At 50.3% G+C, this 18,142-nt stretch overlaps 1 protein-coding gene across 1 annotated transcript in view; it reads left to right on the top strand.

Moving 5' to 3' along the window:
• LOC122391419 overlaps window positions 1-18,142 on the top strand; it is a 35,995-nt gene that overhangs the window by 9,671 nt on the left and 8,182 nt on the right. The window contains exons 2-3 of the mRNA XM_043385312.1: window positions 12,765-12,897; window positions 17,207-17,269. Of these exons, the coding sequence (XP_043241247.1) occupies window positions 12,765-12,897; window positions 17,207-17,269 (196 nt within the window). The remainder of the gene's footprint in view (window positions 1-12,764; window positions 12,898-17,206; window positions 17,270-18,142) is intronic.

Raw genomic sequence — 18,142 nt, 5'->3', positions numbered from 1 at the left:
GGGAAAGGAAACTTGCTTATTCGGAAACTTTGGACATTTTTACAATACTCTATCCCATAATTACAGGAATTTCACCGAAGTTGATTTTCGACTTAATTCCGCTTTTTTGATGCGCCTGGCCCACTGTGCGGGGTAACTGCCCCTCGACCGCTATCCGCGTGCTGAACTGATGGCCCCCGCAGCCGTTACCCTCGTTTCGTGATAGCCGCCCTGCACAGCTGCTCACCGTTATCTAACGGCTGTAGCGTGAGCCTTCAGCCAAGTCTGCGGCAGAGCATTGAATGCTCCGAAGTAATCAAATACAGCCAACTAACAGATGAAAGGCTTCGATATTTTTATCATATGGTACATATTTCCAGTGGACAGTTCTAGTAAATTGATGCTACTCTTAATTTAGTTATTCGTTTTACAGACATCTTTAGAGATACCGCTTGATTAATTTGCATTTTCTATTGATTTATGATTATAGGTAACACAGCCCAACGACGCAAACATTGTATGCCATCGCAGCCTTGCTATTAGTTAGTCTCTATTCTTATTGTTTCAATGCCGACTTCAAGATTCCTATAGATAGCTGATCCCACACAGCCCTCTCATACCCACATTCCCAATTTTAGACTCCTCTGATCAGCGCATCTAACCTAATTTCCGCTGCCCGAGCCTTCCTCCGACCCCGAGCCCTGCCTGCTCCAGCCCTGCCGACGGTGCCCCCCCCCCCCCCTCCGGTGATCCCGCGCGGGCGGTGGTGGCGGTACCGGCCCGGTCGGCCCGCCGAGTCAATGCCGTCGTCGATCGATGACGCGCGCTCCGTCGCCACCGTCGGCGGTCCCTGTCGTGTGTTTGGAGCGACACTGGGTCAGCCGCCGGGGCGCCTGTGGCCTTCAAAGGTCGCCCGGCCGGGGACTTCTGGTGTACAGTCACCAGCACTTGCTACCCATCACCCCCGGACGGCGGGGGAGCAAGCTACCACCGCCCTTGCGAGACTAGCGCCGCCATGCGCCAAGAAGTGGAAACACCACGTGACTGAGGCCACGTGAGGGCAGGGTCACGTGATGGAGGGGCGGAGCATAGCAGCTTTTTCGCCCGACACTAACTGAAATGCGGTGCTGTGATTGGGCGCCTTAGCATGAATGAAGCCCCGGCGCCAGAATCAGCCGTTCGCCTTATATGGAAGGTTAGCCTGTGTGTTTCACCGTTCTGTGTTGGTTTGAGAGCCACGGCACCATACGAATTGTGAGCCCCTTTGAACGGGTCACCGCCCGAGGCACTGAGGCGACGGCTGTGCGGGCTGTGCCGGGCAAAACCTAGCCTGGTGGGAGAGGTGGGCCAGGGAAAGTGCGATCGAGCAGCCACACTGGGACGTGGATTGGTATTATCTAACCGCGACAAACGATGTCAGCAGCCTCTTCTCGTTGACACAAAAAGTTTGACAGACAACGTGGGCAGTGCCCAATCAAAAGCTACTAAACGATTCAGTTAAGAATTTGGCGAGATAACCAGACCCAATAAAAAGTTTTTAATTCGATTTTGATTGACAAATGACACACAAGCCCGCTGTGATGGACCAAAAAAGGAGCTGAACAGTTCATACAACTTCTAAAAAGCTCAACGGTAAAAATTTTAAAGTCAAATGTTAAAATTCAGCCTGCATGTTTAAACTCGGGTCCGGCGCTGGCAGGAAGCTTATATTGCCACTTGCAATTCCACTACGTTGTAATATAACCAAGAGTTATGTGAGAGCAACAACTGAAAGCCTCGAGCCCCGTTGGGGGGAGGGGGCGCGAAACAGCCCCCTCTCCTTTTCAGTCGATATCTCCTAAAGTATAGCGTAGGTCGCCACCAAACTTTCAAGACCTCTCCGGGCATCATTTTTACACCTTGTGACCAAATTTTTCCAGAGCTCTTATAAGAGGTTAGTCACAAATGACGTCAGAGTGACGTCATGTTCTGTCATTTTCGACCCAATAAAAGGTTTAGCGGGAAGAGCTGTCACGCTTACAGTTTTGAAGATAACAAAAAATATTCAAGATAAAAAAGATGTAAAATAAACAGCACCACAAAACTGCTAACTCTGATTTCTAAACAAAAATTTAGTTCGACCATCAAAACTATAGAAGTATAACACCCCGAAAATACCAACAACATTCAAAATTAAAGCTGGAATATACAGGATGATTCATAGCCATGTGACCTATTTAGTTGATCTCTCTTGAGAAGAGGATTGCATATTTCCGCGTGAAATTTCACGTGCTAGTAGAAAATTTTATGAAGTTTTGTTCTATCTTGTTCTGGTCAGTGTGTATCGCTCAAGATGTCCACAGCGCAGCAAAAAGTAAAAATGTGTAATTTGTATAGGTTAACGCAGTCTGTCAAGCAAACACAAAAAATGCCATTGGAAGCTGCTTTGGTTCCATTTCCTTAGGAATGTGGTGCGTCCGCGCCATCGCCAACTTTAGCCCTCGCCGGCCGAGGGCACCCGCCCCCCCCCCCCCCATAGGGTTTTTTCGCGATAGCTCCAAACACGCTGGCGATAGAGAGCTGAAACTTGGCATACCTGACCTTTGATCCAAGCCGCATCTTTTGACACCAACCGCATTTTTGGATCAGGTCAGGTCACTGACCTATGACGTCATAAGTGAACCTCTGCACGGTCTTCAGATGTCGCAACTTCGCAACGCCCTCACTGCCAGAGGAGATGTCACAGGGAAATGAAACTTGCAGGATCTAGTATCCATTATGAGTCTCACAACTTGTATATCTCGGATTTTTCCTAAAGGTCATATGAGGTCAGGTCATTTTCGTGACCTCACCATTATAAGTCAATGGGGAAAAATGAAAACTGCTATTCTGGCGCCGGGAACGATCTCCAACTATCTCAAGCACACAGAATCGTGATTTGATGCACTCCTTGCAAGGTAAGATGCGTCACTTTTGCAATGTTGACCTTCCGTGACGTCATTTATGACGTCATCAAGGTCATATTAGTTTTTCGTCAATAACTCCCGACCAAATTGAGCTAGCGAGTCGAGAAAGCCACCAATGGACTCAGGAAGACCTGCCAAATCGAATGATATGCGACATGACCTCTTTCGACCAACTTCGTGACCTGGGGGTGCTGACCTGACCTTGACCTGAGGTCAACACCCTAAGTTGACCTGACCCGAACAAAAAGTATATCATTCGACGCGCCTGAGCGAGGCGAACACGATGCTGCCAAAATCGCGGCTCTGCGGCCGTTTTTTGCGAAGTTATTCACCAAAAACTGAACCGTACCCTGGGGCACTTGACCTGACCTCAGAGGTCACCGGTTGACCTAGGACCTTAAAATCGGGTACCAATCTCTGCGTCTCGTAACGGCGCACACGCTCGTTTTTTCCGCGACGCGCTAGCTCCACCAGGGGCGAAACGGCGAGGGGGGGTCGTCCCCGCCCCCCCCCCCCCTCGGCCGGCGCGTATGTAGAAAACCAATAGGTCCGGCGAGGGTTAGGCTCTGGTGCTTGAGTGCATCCGTCGTCGAGGTGATCATTTTGAGTATCTTGTCTAAAAGAAGTGTGAGAGTCAAACACAAAGATGTTTCTGCACGTCTGAGGGCTTTCACCCAAGGGAAACTCCAAAGAATAGCCACCTGGACTATTTGCTTATTTCCATTTTATGTCTAATAAATGTGTTTTGTTGTTGTTTGTTGTAAGAAGATAACAATTCATATAATCGTTAATCAATTCAAAGCAGAGGGCACGGTTCAATGATAAACACGGCACAAAAAATGGTAAGCAAACCCTGGAAAGTTGATTTCAAAGAGCGCTGAGGTCAGGTGGGCGCCACACTCGCCGGAGCTCAACGTCGTGGAATTTTTCCTCTGGGGCTATGCAAAGTCCGAGGTCTATGTATGAGGAGAGTCCCCAGGATATTCTGGGGCTGAAGGATGACATTGGCAGCTGCTTTGGTTCCATTTCCTTAGGAATGTGGTGCGTCCGCGCCATCGCCAACTTTAGGCTCTGGTGCTGGAGTGCATCCGTCGTCGAGGTGGTCAGTCTAAAAGAAGTGTGAGAGTCAAAGGAAAAGTGTATGTGACTGATGCTATACATGGATCAAAACTTCAGATTTGGCTGTTTAATATGGTACTTGGCAATGGCATGTAACACGAATGCATGTCCTGTAGTTTTCATTTATTTTCGGTCACACGGCTATGGATCACCCTACATTATAGAACTATCTGCTCTAGATATGCCAAACTTAAACTCGATAGCTCCATTTTTAGCAAAGTTATGGCAAAAAAAAAAAACACTTCTCAAAATGTATTACGTAAAATTTTCAACCTCAATTTTTAGCCGTCACAGAACACACAGAGCAAGCCAAAGACCACCATTGGATTTCCCGTGATGAGCTGCATCGAATAGATACCCCTTTTATGCAAAATATGAACTCTGAAATTTAACCTTTTTTGACCTAACCTTGACCTGACCTCCACCAGAACGCAATCTTAACCGGCCCCAATGGCCGTCTAGCCCACACCATTGAATTTTAAATGTAAAATTGACGATAAAACATGTATCACGTGACCCTAGCAATTAGCATAGTTGGGTTCATATTGTGACCCTTAGTGACCTGACCTCTGTGACCTGACCTGGCATCAGTGACCTCTTTAGGCAACATATGTATTGGGCAACCACGCTCCATCGATTTTTTCGATAACATGCCTTTTATTTGATGTGTTAACTGACTGTAACGCATTCCTTAGACTAAATGGGTGAAAAATGCAACATTTGACCTGACCTGTGACATCATGGGTTGCACCTAGGTCAACGAAACCTGGTAACAAGGTAGTTCCCTGGTGGGGCTATCGAACGTTCTTCGAATTTTCAAAATCGGTCGGTAACTTTCCGAGATCTCAGGTGGAGGACGAAACGGCTGCACCACCCCATCAGGTGGTAGGGTCCGCCAATAACACAACGGGGCGCGAATTATTTACTCATTCATACAGTGTCATCTATTTTGAGAACACCTTTCTCACGCCCTGACATGGTCCTCTCGTAATAGATCGAGATGAGGAGAGTGTTTTCACGCCTCCTTATGCACGGCTCTAGTGTCATTGAGCTATCAACTGTCAGCGGTTTTCGGACAATGAAGGAAGGCTTTTGGTCGTTTTTAGGTAAGGTCTTGGGTCAGATCATTTCAGTGGCGGATCCAGAGGGGGGGGGGGCATGGGGGCCATTCTCCCCCCCCTTGGGTCTCCCGGGGCCCATCACGGAGTTTTTTTTTTAATTCATCACGGAGGCCACCGACGGGAGCTTTAACCCAGAGGTCTCCTAAGGGGGCACCATCCAGGTCTATCGGAATAGGGTACCGTTTTCGGGGTCTCCCGGAGGCCCATTTCTGTCCCTCGCCTCGTTTTTTTTAGCTAAGTTTAGTCTTTTAGTTTTTAGTTTAATATTGTCCATTTATTTCCATCCCGAGGTCCGCGGGGCACCATCTCGAGTTCTCAGCTGGCACTATCCCGAGTTCTCCGCGAGCACCATCCCAAGGTCGGTGAGGGCACCATCTTGAGGGTCCGGGGCACCATCCCAAGGTCTCCGGCGGCACCATCGCGAGGTCTGGGGGCACCATCTCGAAGTCTCCGAGGGCACCATTCCAAGTTTCCAGCGGCACTTTTCCGAAATCCGAGGTCTGAAGGAGCACTCTCCCCGGGTCTGAGAGGGCACCATCTCGAAGTCTCAGGGGCACCATCCCAAGGTCTCAGGGGCACCATTCCGAGGTCTCAGGGGCACCATCCCGAGGTCTCAGGGGCCGTTTGATCCGCGCCGTCCTGGGGGGAGTTTTTACGCCCCCCCCCCTAGGTTTTTCGCGAATATCTAAAAAACGGCGACGCGTAGCGCCGCTGTTTTAGATACACCCGCTCCGACATCTTCTTCGCACATGCTATGAAAATTTCAGATCCCGGTCATTCAAGGTCAGGTCACCAGGTAACGTTAAGTGACCTTACCTCAGAAAAAGTTAGAAAGCTCGCTGTGGCTACACCGACTGAGCGATCACTTTTAAACTTTCAGTACTTGCTTAGAGTAACAGTATGTATAAAATGGACATCTCGGATTTTTTTCTATATCTGTGAGTTGTGACCTAAGGTCAGTTCAATTTTACGACTGCTCCATATAAATCAATGGGAGAAAATTGAAATGAGCCTCTTTTGGCCGAATGTCGTTCTACACCCTCTCAAACATCGGTTCATATGTAAACATGACACTCTGAATCGGGAAATTGCACCTGTGCCCCCTTTGTGTGCCCCTGAAGTCATCTCAGGTCATGAAAGGTCTTCAGCAGTTTTTTTTACTATAACTTTTGATTTGACAGAGATGTGCTAGAGCGGTGAAAGCACGGGGGCTAAACCGTTGATCTGAGGTCAAATTTGAAGTCAATCAGAGCGGTGCCCTCTGGGGGCTAAACCGTTTATCTGAGGTCAAATTTGATGATATGTTGGCGAAAGAGCGTTAAAAGAGCTATCGAATGCGCTTTTCCACGGCGCTGTAGCTCTATTGGTTCCAGAGTTAGTCGTCGGGTGTTTAAAATCGTTGAAATCGACAAAATTTGACCTTTGATGAACTCTGGTGACCTGACCTTTGCCCTGAACTTAAAATGACAGAGTGTTTTCCTTCTTATTTTTGACGCTCTTTCGATTGCCGCTTACCGCGTGTCGCAACGTGGCCCAGGAGCTGAGTTAGACGGAGGGGCGTGAAACACCCCCCCTAGGGTGTTTCACATTTTCAAAGTGCCATATTGCGAGTCATATCGATGTTCCCCTCAAATGTCATCTGCTCACAAGTTTCTGTGTAAAATTTCACTTCATTCTGATGATGTTTAGAGGTCGCACATTTATGCGACTTTTCATCTCTGATTTTGTTTCTGGCCGTAACATGAGTAGTCTTCCTGCGAACTGATTTGGTTGAGAAAGCCAGGCAGTGGCGGCGGAATAGGGGGTGCAGGGGGTGCAGCTGCACCCCCATCGAAAAACATGGGGGTGCAAACATATCTTTTTTGCACCCCCAAAATCCATACAAGGGGCCCGTCGCACCATCCAATACATTTTCTCCTGAAAATCAGTGATCGGGAAACGAACACTGATATGAAATCATCCGGGGTGTCTATTTATGGTCAGGAGCGCCCCATGCTAATCGGGGCCTCCACACCGGCTAGAAGTGTCCCGAGCCGCGTTTGGTGCTCCACACGGCATCTGAGGGCCCCCACGACGGCCTCAGAGGGCCCTTTTATGACGATCTCTGAGGGCTCCCACCTGAGGGCTTTGTCCCCTGGGGCCCTACAACGGCCACTAAGGGCCCTCGTGACGACCGCTGAGGGTCCCACAGAGACTCCAGGGGCCACGCTGGCCTCTGAGGGCCCCTATGACGGCCTCTGAGGGCCCTTACGATGATCTCTGTGGGCTCTCACGACGAACTCTGTCCCCTGGGGCCCTATAACGACCACTAAGGGCCCTCATGACGACCGCTGAGGGTCCCACAGGACTCCAGGGGCCCCACTGGCCCCTGAGGGTCTCTACGATGGTCTCTGAGGGCCCTCGTGACGGCCCTAGACCCAACTCAAGTCTGAGGGCCCATTTGGCTTCAGGCGGCCCAGCGACGGCCTCTGAGGGCCCCAACACAACCAGGCTGCGGGGGCTATGCTGGCATCTGAGGGCTCTGCAACGGTCTATTGAGGGCGGCAGGGCCCTAACAACGATGGCCTGCGAGTCGTGGAACTCAACCGGAAGGCGCTGCCCAAGCGCACCAAGGAAGAATGTGCCCCCTTCTCTGTGTAACGAGGTTTGGCGACAAAAGTGTGCGACCCCTAAATATACTTAAATTTGGGTTTCAAGCGTATCAATCGATTCAGTTTTACGGGTAGAGCTGGGGCAAAGTCGATATGGCTGAGTTTTGAACCAACATTATTTTACCATAGTGTAATGAAACACCCTAACCCCCCCCCCCCTCAGCACTCGACGGAAAGTTCATGCCATCAACACGGCTCGGGTGAATTGTTATGTTAGCTAGCTCCTGTTGTAAGCTGTGGAGTCGTGGAGCTGATCTTGAAGGAACTGGGCCTAACATTTTCATAGCAAACGTAAAAAGAATGTTTAATAGGTGATGCAAAAAATAGCATCTCTTTTATGAAATATTTGCGAAACCCTCAACATCATCCCCATTAGTGCCGAGCTGCCAACGACGACCATAAAAAGTCACCATCCCGTCAGCGTTTGTTTATCATAAGGATGCTAAGATTTAATTTTCAATCCGAAGCTGAAATGATGGAAAGCAAATTTACATTTTACATACGAAACAAGCTGACACATTTAAATATTTTCTCTCTCGCTCCCCCTCACTGATTTACCAATTACCCTCTCTCTCATTTTACCCTCCCTGGTTTTCCTTTTCTGTCTCTGTTTTCTCTCCTCCCGTCCTTATCCCTTCCCTCCAGTCTTTCTTCTCTCTCTCTCTCTCTCTCTCTCTCTCTCTCTCTCTCTCTCTCTCTCTCTCTCTCTCTCTCTCTCTCTCTCTCTCTCTCTCTCTCTCTCTCTCTCTCTCTCTCTCTCTCTCTCTCTCTCTCTCTCTCTCTCTCTCTCTCTCTCTCTCTCTCTCTCTCTCTCTCTCTCTCTTCTCTCTCTCTCTTCTCTCTCTCTCTCACTCTCTCTCTCTCTCTCCCCTCTATCTCTCTTCCCTCTATCTCTCTCCCTTTCTCCTTCTCTCTCCCTCTCTCTCCCTCTCTCCCTCCCTCTCTCGCTCTCCCTCCCTCTCTCGCTCTCCCTCTCTCCCTCTCCCTCTCCCTCTCTCCCTCTCTCTCCCTCTCCCTCTCTTTCTCTCTCTCTCTCTCTCTTTTCTCACAATATTCTCGACTGCCACAGCGCTGTAGAACTTGTTTCCAGACAGGTCCAGGCGCTCCCCACTCCGCAGGCCCCAGCCCACACGGCCCAACCGCCCAAACACCCTCCGGCGGATGACCTCTGACCTCGGCGACCTGACCCCAGCCGACCGATCGCGTCCCTCTCCACGCCTCCGCCCCGCTTCCCCCACTACAACTGCGTAGTAATTGTAGCGTGTGCAAAGGTCACGTGACATTATTTACTTCTGCGGTTTGTTCGGCTGACAAGAGATGGCACTAGTGGTCTGTGGATCAGAGGCGGGGCTAGGTTCTACGACTTCTTGGGGCAACTTTAGGGCAGAAAAGACGTTTTTTGGCTCCTCATCCCAAAATGCTTCGAACATACAAAAACAAGTTAGATATTCGAAAATCGGAGGACCAAACCGATCGTTTGACGTATCTTGCTCGACTGAGAATTGATTGGTCTTCAAACTACTGAGCAAAAACGAGGTGATTAGTAGCAAGTGCTGGTGACTGTACCTACCGAGTAATGACGTGATGGGGAGTGACGGCGGAAATGTGTCCCTGGGGCCTCTGGTCGATGAGGTCAGATGATTGGGTGCAGAAATAGCAAGGGATGGAACGCTGATCAAGGCATTGGTCGACGGTTTTAGTCTCACATCCCTGTCGGTCATGTATTTTCGCTTTTTGTTCAGTGTTCGGCGAGACACTGACCCTTCGCCTGAACAGGTCATTGTTACTTCTCAGTAATCGCCGGTTCACTAACAACTGGGTTATCGCCTCCATCCTGAGAGCGGCCGCCTGTCACCAGTCTCTCAGTGTATGAGTGTTGACTGTTGGGGGTTGTCGGAGCGACCGAGGCCTTGTGGGACCACGGGCCGGGCGGCCGGCTGACGCTCTGTCTCAGGGCTTCAGTGTCCTGATTTTCGTGAATTTGGGTGGAAACCCACACCCGAACAGATTCTCTTTGTGACGTCCCGGAAAGCCAAACGACGTCCCTGACAGATAAAAGTCGACAGGTATATATCGAACACTAAAAGAAAACTAACAAAAAGAAATATCACCTCTGTGGCCTAAAAACACAGCTATGCAAAATGACAATAAATATATCCCAAGGCCTCACAAACCCACTCTTATACTCAACTACCGTTTCCTACACCGCTGGCCAATTGCCGCAACAGTAAACAACGCGGTTTTATTTTCGTTTTCTGTGCGTCAGATATGGATAGTTTTTTTTCCTTTATCATGTGAAGGTAATAGCTGCCATATGAAGGAGAAAAGATGTCGGAATAGAGGGATCTGAGGACGTCGTTTTCCACTTTTCAGTTTTAGTAACTGTGCAGTGAATAGATAAAAATTAATCATGCAAATATATTACTTCGACATTTATCTATAAGCACAGAACATAACTTTTGTATCAAATCACTGTAACATATTTAATTATTTTTCCCCTCAGAAGGTCACAGTAACGGGGTAGCGCTGCCCCTTGAACATACCCTTCAAAAACTTAGTTAATTTTGCATATGTTCATAGTGGTTGGGGAAAAAGTTTGTGTTTATTTATTTGAATTAGAATAAAGTTACCGAATTTCAACAGTTTTGATTAAAGTGTGTCGTCCTTGGCTTAAAAATACACGCCATGTTGGGGACGTCGATTGACCTTGTCATTCCCATTAAATCGACGTCGGTACAAAACTGAAAAGTGCACAGTGATTTCACATTTTTTCCAGCCAAGAAAAATTCAGCGTCTACCTTGGAGTTTTCTTAATTGAATTTCATAACAGGAAGCTATGGAAATTAATATTCCTAACTGTTTTCCACCTCTTTGTTTGGACGTCTGTTTTTTACGTCACTCCTCTTGCTCGATATAATACCCCTCTTATGACGTCAATATTTAGTGATAGCCGCTGGCTCTTGGGCTGATTTTTGTTGAAGCATATTTGTTATTGACTTGTGTACGATCATGGACAAGGGCGGTGTTTCACGGGACGCTGCTACCACGCTGCTATCAAATTGCGCGAGCTGACGTCACACTTGTGGTAGTGTTGGAGCAATGGGCCTGTTGATGTTTCCATGGAAACCCAATTTGACACGTGTAAAAGCAGCGTGCTGCTATCACCGGTGAAACAGGGCCAAGAACTAGACATCTTCAAAGTGTTGTTTTGGTGTTTGTGGTGAATAATTGAAATTTGTATTGTACTAGGGGTAAACTGGCATTACTTTGTGACTAATATGATCCTTTGAGGTGTCTTCAGGTGCTTTTAGTCAAAATTGCTAGTGAAAATCGCTAATTTTAAGAGATTTAAGGGATCTTCAGTGGCTACTGGCTGAGGCTCCGCACCGATATCGACGTCCTTTTGAAATACTGACGTCCTTGCGGCTTCAATCACACTCTCCGAAAAATCAATTTCAGGACACTGCAGGGCTTGCACATCGCGCCCGCCTCTCCACGGCGGGCGCGGGTGAGGAAATGTGGCCCCAGCGGTTGCGATAAGAATGAAACGTGATTTAGGTGCTTTGCTTTGAAACTTATCTCATGAGAGCTTATTTCCTTACACGTTCTCACATGATAGCACCCTGTGAAGCGCAGCCCTGCGTTTTGATACAGAAAGTGTCTGTTTTGCCGGGTGCGGTTTTTCAGTCCAGGCCGGGTGGCCGCCCTGAAGTGAGCGCCGTCGACGGGGGCCGGTCTGCCGGCCTGGTTCGCTCATTGGGCCGGCGTTATGACGCGTTACGACACCGTGTGGGGTCAGGGCCGCTTTCGCGCGGTGTCGGCGGCCGGGGGCACTGACTGGCCGGCCGGCCGGCCGGCCGCTCGTTCCGACAGCCCTGCTCCACGGAACGGGCCGACTTGCCGCCGCCCGCTGGCCGTTATCTGTGACTGCTCACGCCGAGTGTAGGTGGCTGACGGTTCTCCCAGCCTCGGCTTCATCACGGTGCAAACTGCACCCCCGCACTGACGGTGTCCGTGATGCGAGTCAGTACCAGGGCCGCTGTCATATCCACCGACTGCCCTCTGAGCAGTCTATAGGGGAATGCCCTGCGGAATAAAGACGTCAGAGAGCCGGATGTGGTGGCCCATAATCTGTATAAACAATGAGCATAGGCGTCCGGGTGACCCGTCATCCTTCAACCCGCAGTTTATTATCATAACTCACATATATTTCCCGAGTCTGCGGGCGACTGACTTAGCTCCTATCTGACCTCGTGTGACTGGGCTTAGAGTTCATGCCGCGTATCTTGTTTGTCGCTCAAAGCTATCAGTAAACTGGCTCTCGCTGTGTTGAAACCCAACTTGTGCGCGTGACCATACACCGTTAAAAAGCACGGAACATGAGTTCAGACTTCAGGCTCTGGAGTGAGAGGAAAGTGGCCGCTCACACCTACACAATCAACAATTTGTGTTAATGCTGAAATTACACAACGTTACATAATGTTGCAGAAGTGTGCTACGTGTCTTATATGTAGTTTGTCGACTGTTGTAGCCCAACAGGCAACAATATCACCAACAATATAACATGCATATTGGGTAGCTCACGTTAGCCAGGCGTAATAATGTCATAAGCCATGGCGGGTTCATGGCTGGATTGCTGAAAAAAATAAACACGTGAGCTGCTAATATTGAATCGTCTGACTGTGCTGGCTGGTTCTTCCCGGCTTATTGCGTCACCTGGCCACACAGCCGTCACCTGACTGATACGGTCGATAGCTGGCGGGGACGCACGAGCGCTCAGTTCTGCCCGTCGCCGAGTCCCCGCATCACCTTGTCTTCCCGTCCGGAGTCCAGTAACTGATTCCCAGTCCACCCGGATTGCAGCCCTGCCTGATGGTTGTGCGTAGTGTTCCCCGCGTCCCCCCAGTCCCCTGTCCGTCTAGTCTGACACCTCGCCCGTGCCTCGGCAGCGCGATGGGGCCGCAGGAGGTGGTTTGGCTGCGCGTGCGGGGCCGTGACGGTGAGCGCCAGATCCGGAAGAAGCTGCGCGTCTCGCTGCGTCAGCTGGCCACCTTGGACCTGGCGCAGTTCCGTCTGTTCCTGGTGAGTGACGGGGCGGGGGCGGCTGGGCCGGGGAGGCCCTTGGCGGGGGCGGCTGTCTAGGTCAGGCGGCCTAATTGACGCACCAGGGTGTCTGTTTTAAATCTGAAATGTAAACAAAGTCTCGTTTCTTTTGTCCAGAGAATGGATGTGGGTAGCGCCTATAAGGGCCTGAGCGAGCGTTTAGCTACGCCAAAGTCCTGATAATTTTATGGTGACATTTATGACATTTTTATGACGACTGATGACATTTATGACATTTTTATGACATTGACGACTGATGATATTTATGAATGACAATGCCACGCTGGTTCCAGGAAGTGTTGTTTAAGTGTTTTGGTCAGGGTGAAAACACACAGAGAATGATGCCAATGGAACGACTAGCATTGTTTCAGGAATGGGCATAACATGTCTTGGTAACATGTCTTTTTTTCTATCGTTTCTATTACGATTCAATATGTGGTTTTATTTGATGCATTTAGTTCTGGCAAAAATGAAGCCATGGTGAAGCAAACACCATCTCACTGGTAAAATTGAGAAGAATCTATCAGGTGGAACTGAATATGCTCATTTATCTCCAATGATCCGACATGGTGCAAAGCACTGCGTCCGAGCCGCGCAGTAGGTACTGGGCCCGTTGACTTTCAATAGTTCCGGCCAGTGTGCTTAACATAACGCCATTCGGTCTCACTGCGGTCTGAGCACGAACGGCATGAAGCCTCGAGTGGCGCTGGCGACGCGATGTGGGCTGACTGGTGTTGGTCTTACATCAGTTATTACAACATGGCTGCGAACCTTTGTAAATATTAGCTGGGCGACGTCATTTCTTCTGATTATTTGAACAGGCGCTGCATATTTATTGGGGTCCAATCACAATGACCAAGATAACGAATTCGACCTCACACACATGACACACACACTCGCCTCTACACATGTTTTTCATTACGATTTTCTGTGAAGTGTGAGCCAACGCTGCTGACGTGCGGGAACAGAGTAGTCAGACTTTTTCACCTTCATCTCCTATCTATAGACTTCACTGGATTCCGCCGTTGACAAAAAAAAACTGCGACGCTTTCCTACCCACAAAAATACATGCATCGTTGCTCCAAGATAGAAGGATGCTGTTGCATTTATGAATAAATTGCTTTGTGGTGGAATGGTGCCTAGGTGTGATCTTCTCTTCTTTTGTAACATATGCTTAGGAAAAGTTGTTTTTGTAGGCTATTTTTGGCAAACACACTAATATACTGGTATTTATTTATCGAAAATTGTCAGTCTATAAACAAATGTCGCATGTATGCATGCTCAGGATGGAATGGAAAGAGCAGATCGTCCCTATACCATTTCTTTGAATCAATTCAGCTAAATTAAAACCAGCTGCCCTCCCATTTTTGCATTGTCTTCTCGAACTGTCGGCTAGAGACAAGAACAGCTCAAGTACTGCTTTGCGAGGGCTGGAGGCTGATCCAGAGTGGTTGAAGGAGGTCGAGAGGGAAGGGAAGAGCCCGGGATGGATGGAAGGGCGGTCGGGTCGGGAGCGAAGGATGGGACACCTGCCACCGGCCGCGCTTGCTGCGCCGGGGTCACGTTTCTAACGAGTCTGAGTCAGTCGCGCGGGCTGGGTGTGCGGTGCGGCAGTCGCGGCAGAATTACTGGTGGGGGATCCCGCGCGACTCATTCGGTCACCATTGCTGCCCGACGCGGCCCGGCTTCATTACTGCTCGGCAATTTACCTTCTGTGGCTGGGAGAATAATGACCGATTCAGAGGCCCCAGGTGCCCTGATTTGTTCGTCCGTAGGTATATCAAATTATCCTAATTGTGTTGTGCAGGTGTCGTGTCTATTTCAGAACACGTTTCTTTATTATATCAAAATGTGTGTTACTGTTATATTCCGATTAAGTTGAAGGATGAAATTTAAACCCAATTTGAGTTCTCGCTACCCTCAATGAGTAGTTTTACACAATTAATGCTTCTGGCTCACCCTGCGTCATAATTGGTGCGATTTTCATATGCCTGGAAATACCTTGGAGCACTGAGATTATGTTTAATACCTATGCAAGGATTCTTCTAACTTTAAGCCGGCGAGCTGTCATTTTAATATGACAGCGGTGTAGCGGTGATGCTGCTATTCAGATCAGGGCCACGGTTCTCCTAATATAACCAGATTGGCCTGTTATTGATGGTTCATTACCTACACGTGCTCATCGGGGTAGGCGAGAGCATTTGTGACCGTTACCGAACTGGACTACGGTCATTGACCGGGCCGCTGCCTGCTTTCTTATTCCACATTAGAGATGTCAATCAGATTCCGACTTTTTGGTATACCGATACCAAACTAATACCAACTTGGTATTTGGTATTTCAAACCTTATGTTTTAGTTATTTTGTTGATATTATATTTGCGAGTTGAGTGTACGGCTACAATCTATTAGTCGACTATAATGTTGGCATTTACGTATCAGATTGGTGTAATTTTCGATCACATATACCATTTTTGGCCGGTAGTGAAGGAATAAGATATTTTATTTGATTAACATGCGGACGTCGACATTTCCTGAACTCTGAAGCATCGCCAGTGGCGGATCCAAGGGGGGGGGGGGTCATATGGGTCATGCCCCCCCTTGGGACCTTGTGGTGCCACACGGGGGCACCACAGGCCTGCCAGGGTCACGACCGGCCTATCAATTCCCAGGGGCACCACAGGCCCGCCAGGGGCACCGCAGGCCCGCCAGGGGCACCACCGGCCTCGCAGGGGCCAGGGGCACCCCCGGCCTCACAGGGGCACCACCGGCCTCGCAGGGGCACCACCGGCTTCGCAGGGCCTAGGGGCACCTTGGGCTTATCAGGGGCACTTCAGGTTTGTCAGGGGCACCACAGTCCTGCCAGGGCCCAGGGGCACCAGCGGCCTAGGAGGGGCACCACAGGCACGCCAGGGGCACCACAGGCCCGCCAGGGGCGCAACCGGCCTCGCAGGGGCCAGGGGCACCCCTGGCCTCACAGGGGCACCACCGGCCTCGCAGGGGCACCACCGGCTTCGCAGGACCCAGGGGCACCTTGGGCTTATCAGGGGCATTTCAGGTTTGTCAGGAGCACCACAGTCCTGCCAGGGCCCAGGGGCACCAGCGGCCTAGCAGGGGCACCACAGGCCCGCTAGGAGCACCACAGACCTGCCAGGGGCACCACAGGCCTAGCAAGGGCACCGCGGGCCTGTCAGGGGCACCACGTGCCTGTCAGGGCACCTCAGGCTTGTCAGAGCCCAGGGGCACCACAGTCCTTTCAGGGGCACCTCAGGCCTGTCGGGGGCACCAGAGGTCTAGCAGGGGCACCACCGGCCTCGCAGGGGCACCTTGGGCCTGTCAGGGGCACCACGTGCCTGTCAGGGACACTTCAGGGTTGTCAGGGGCACCACAGTTCTGTCAGGGCCCAGGGGGCAGGGGAAAAATAAAAAAAATAAAATAAAATAACAGGAAAAAAACTAAAAATAGGGCCCCACCAAAAAATAAGTGGCGGAAATCCGTTGAGTTTTTAATTTTGGGTATAGGTAGGGTGCCCCACTTCGATTCATGACCCCTCCCTTGGAGTTTTTCTGGATCCGCCCCTGAGCATCGCTGCATGCTGCTAATCAGCCAATGGTTTCGTTGCTACTACCGAGCGTCATTTCCTCGTTGACTTCCCAAGCAATTACCGAAAAATCGAAATGCTTCCATGCGTTCGACCAGCACCATTCGAGCTGTCATCTTGAGCCACCTTTTCACGAAGCGCCCCGATCTTTCCACCTTTGACGGACTTCTCCGAGGTGCTCCCTTCACTCCTGCGCTGAGCTTTGTTCATTTGTTTCGCTACCGGCGGGCGGGATTCCCCGCTCGTTCCCCAGCCTGACTCATCCATTTACACACTAAACAACCATTGGATGGTGGGAAACCTGGACCGCTCACAGCAGGTCGGACCGCGACTACAGCAGTGACCGTGTGGCGAGGGTGTAGCCGCAGTTACCATGCGGTGGTAGTGTAGCCGCGGTGGTTGTGTAGCGCTGGCGGTGTAGCCGCGGTGGCTGTGTAGCGCTGGCAGTGTAGCCGCGGTGGCGGTTGTGTGTCGGTGTAGCCACATCGACGCCCGGTGACGCAGTTCTGGTGTCGGCGTGTGTCGACACCGCTGCGCCGCGCGCCAGTCTGTATCAGCGTCCGGTCACCCTCGGCCGGCCAGTGTACGGGCTCCGCCGGCGGGTGAGCCTGTCCCCACTGCCCCCGGGCCGTGCGCGGTGTGCGGCCGACCGGTGACAGTCACCCTCTCTCTGTGTCTCTGTGCTGCAGAAGGAGAAGTTGGAGCTGGAGCGCTCGCCGTCCGTGTCCTACAGTGACGACGAGGGAGATGAGGTGAGATCACGTCCGGAGTGGTGCACCGCCGGTCTGGGCCGCGACCGGCGACCTTCCGGCGGGACGGGATTGTTATGACGCGCCATTTAAGGCCTTCCTCGGGTGCTGGATTTACTACTTTTTTACATAATTTATGGTGACAAATTGAAATACTAGTTTCTCTCCATTTTAACCCTCGCATGTGTAGGGGGGTCGGATGGACCCCCCCCCATGGTTTTTCGCGAATAACTTGCGTAAAAAGCGGCCGATCGCGACGAAACTTTCAGTACCCTCACATTGATCAATTTTACACCTACCCTGAAAATTTCATGACCCTGACCCAAATGACCTTTGACCTGTGACCTCTTTTCCGAGACCATGTTTGGCCGGAATCGCGATTCTGCGTATGTCGGCTCGCATTAGCCGCGCGTTTGCAAGCTTTTCGTGGTTTCAAACGTTCAAACATGTGAGTTGATGTTGCTTTCATGCATTAGGGTGGGTGTCAAGGTCACCTGAAGGTCAGGTCAGGTCATTGACCTTTGGTGACCTCGGGTGACCTCGGTTCACTTTTTCGAGCTGTACATGTTTCTAGGCTAGTTTTTGGAGCTGAATTCGAATTAAGCAACCATTTGAACATTTACGAAGTAGTTTTGGTGCCTTCGTAACGTGTTACGAAGCTGTCAGAGGCGGTTGACACGTACTACGAATACCCGTCACGACGCCTACTGGTTGACCTGACCTGACCTGACCCGACCTGGTCTAAATGCTTAAAGACATCTGCTGTGATCAAAACTAACGCGATATTCGTGATCAGCACCCCGAAAAACCTCTTAGCAGCCACACTTTACGACTTTCTAACAGGTCCCGATTTTCCCGACTTTGGGTCATTGACCT

This window comes from Amphibalanus amphitrite, unplaced genomic scaffold, assembly GCF_019059575.1.
Source record: "Amphibalanus amphitrite isolate SeventyFive unplaced genomic scaffold, NRLGWU_Aamphi_draft 000436F_arrow, whole genome shotgun sequence".
Lineage (NCBI taxonomy): Eukaryota > Metazoa > Arthropoda > Thecostraca > Balanomorpha > Balanidae > Amphibalanus > Amphibalanus amphitrite.
Note: the sequence above shows the minus strand (reverse complement) of the source record. Positions and strands in the feature narration are given on the sequence as shown.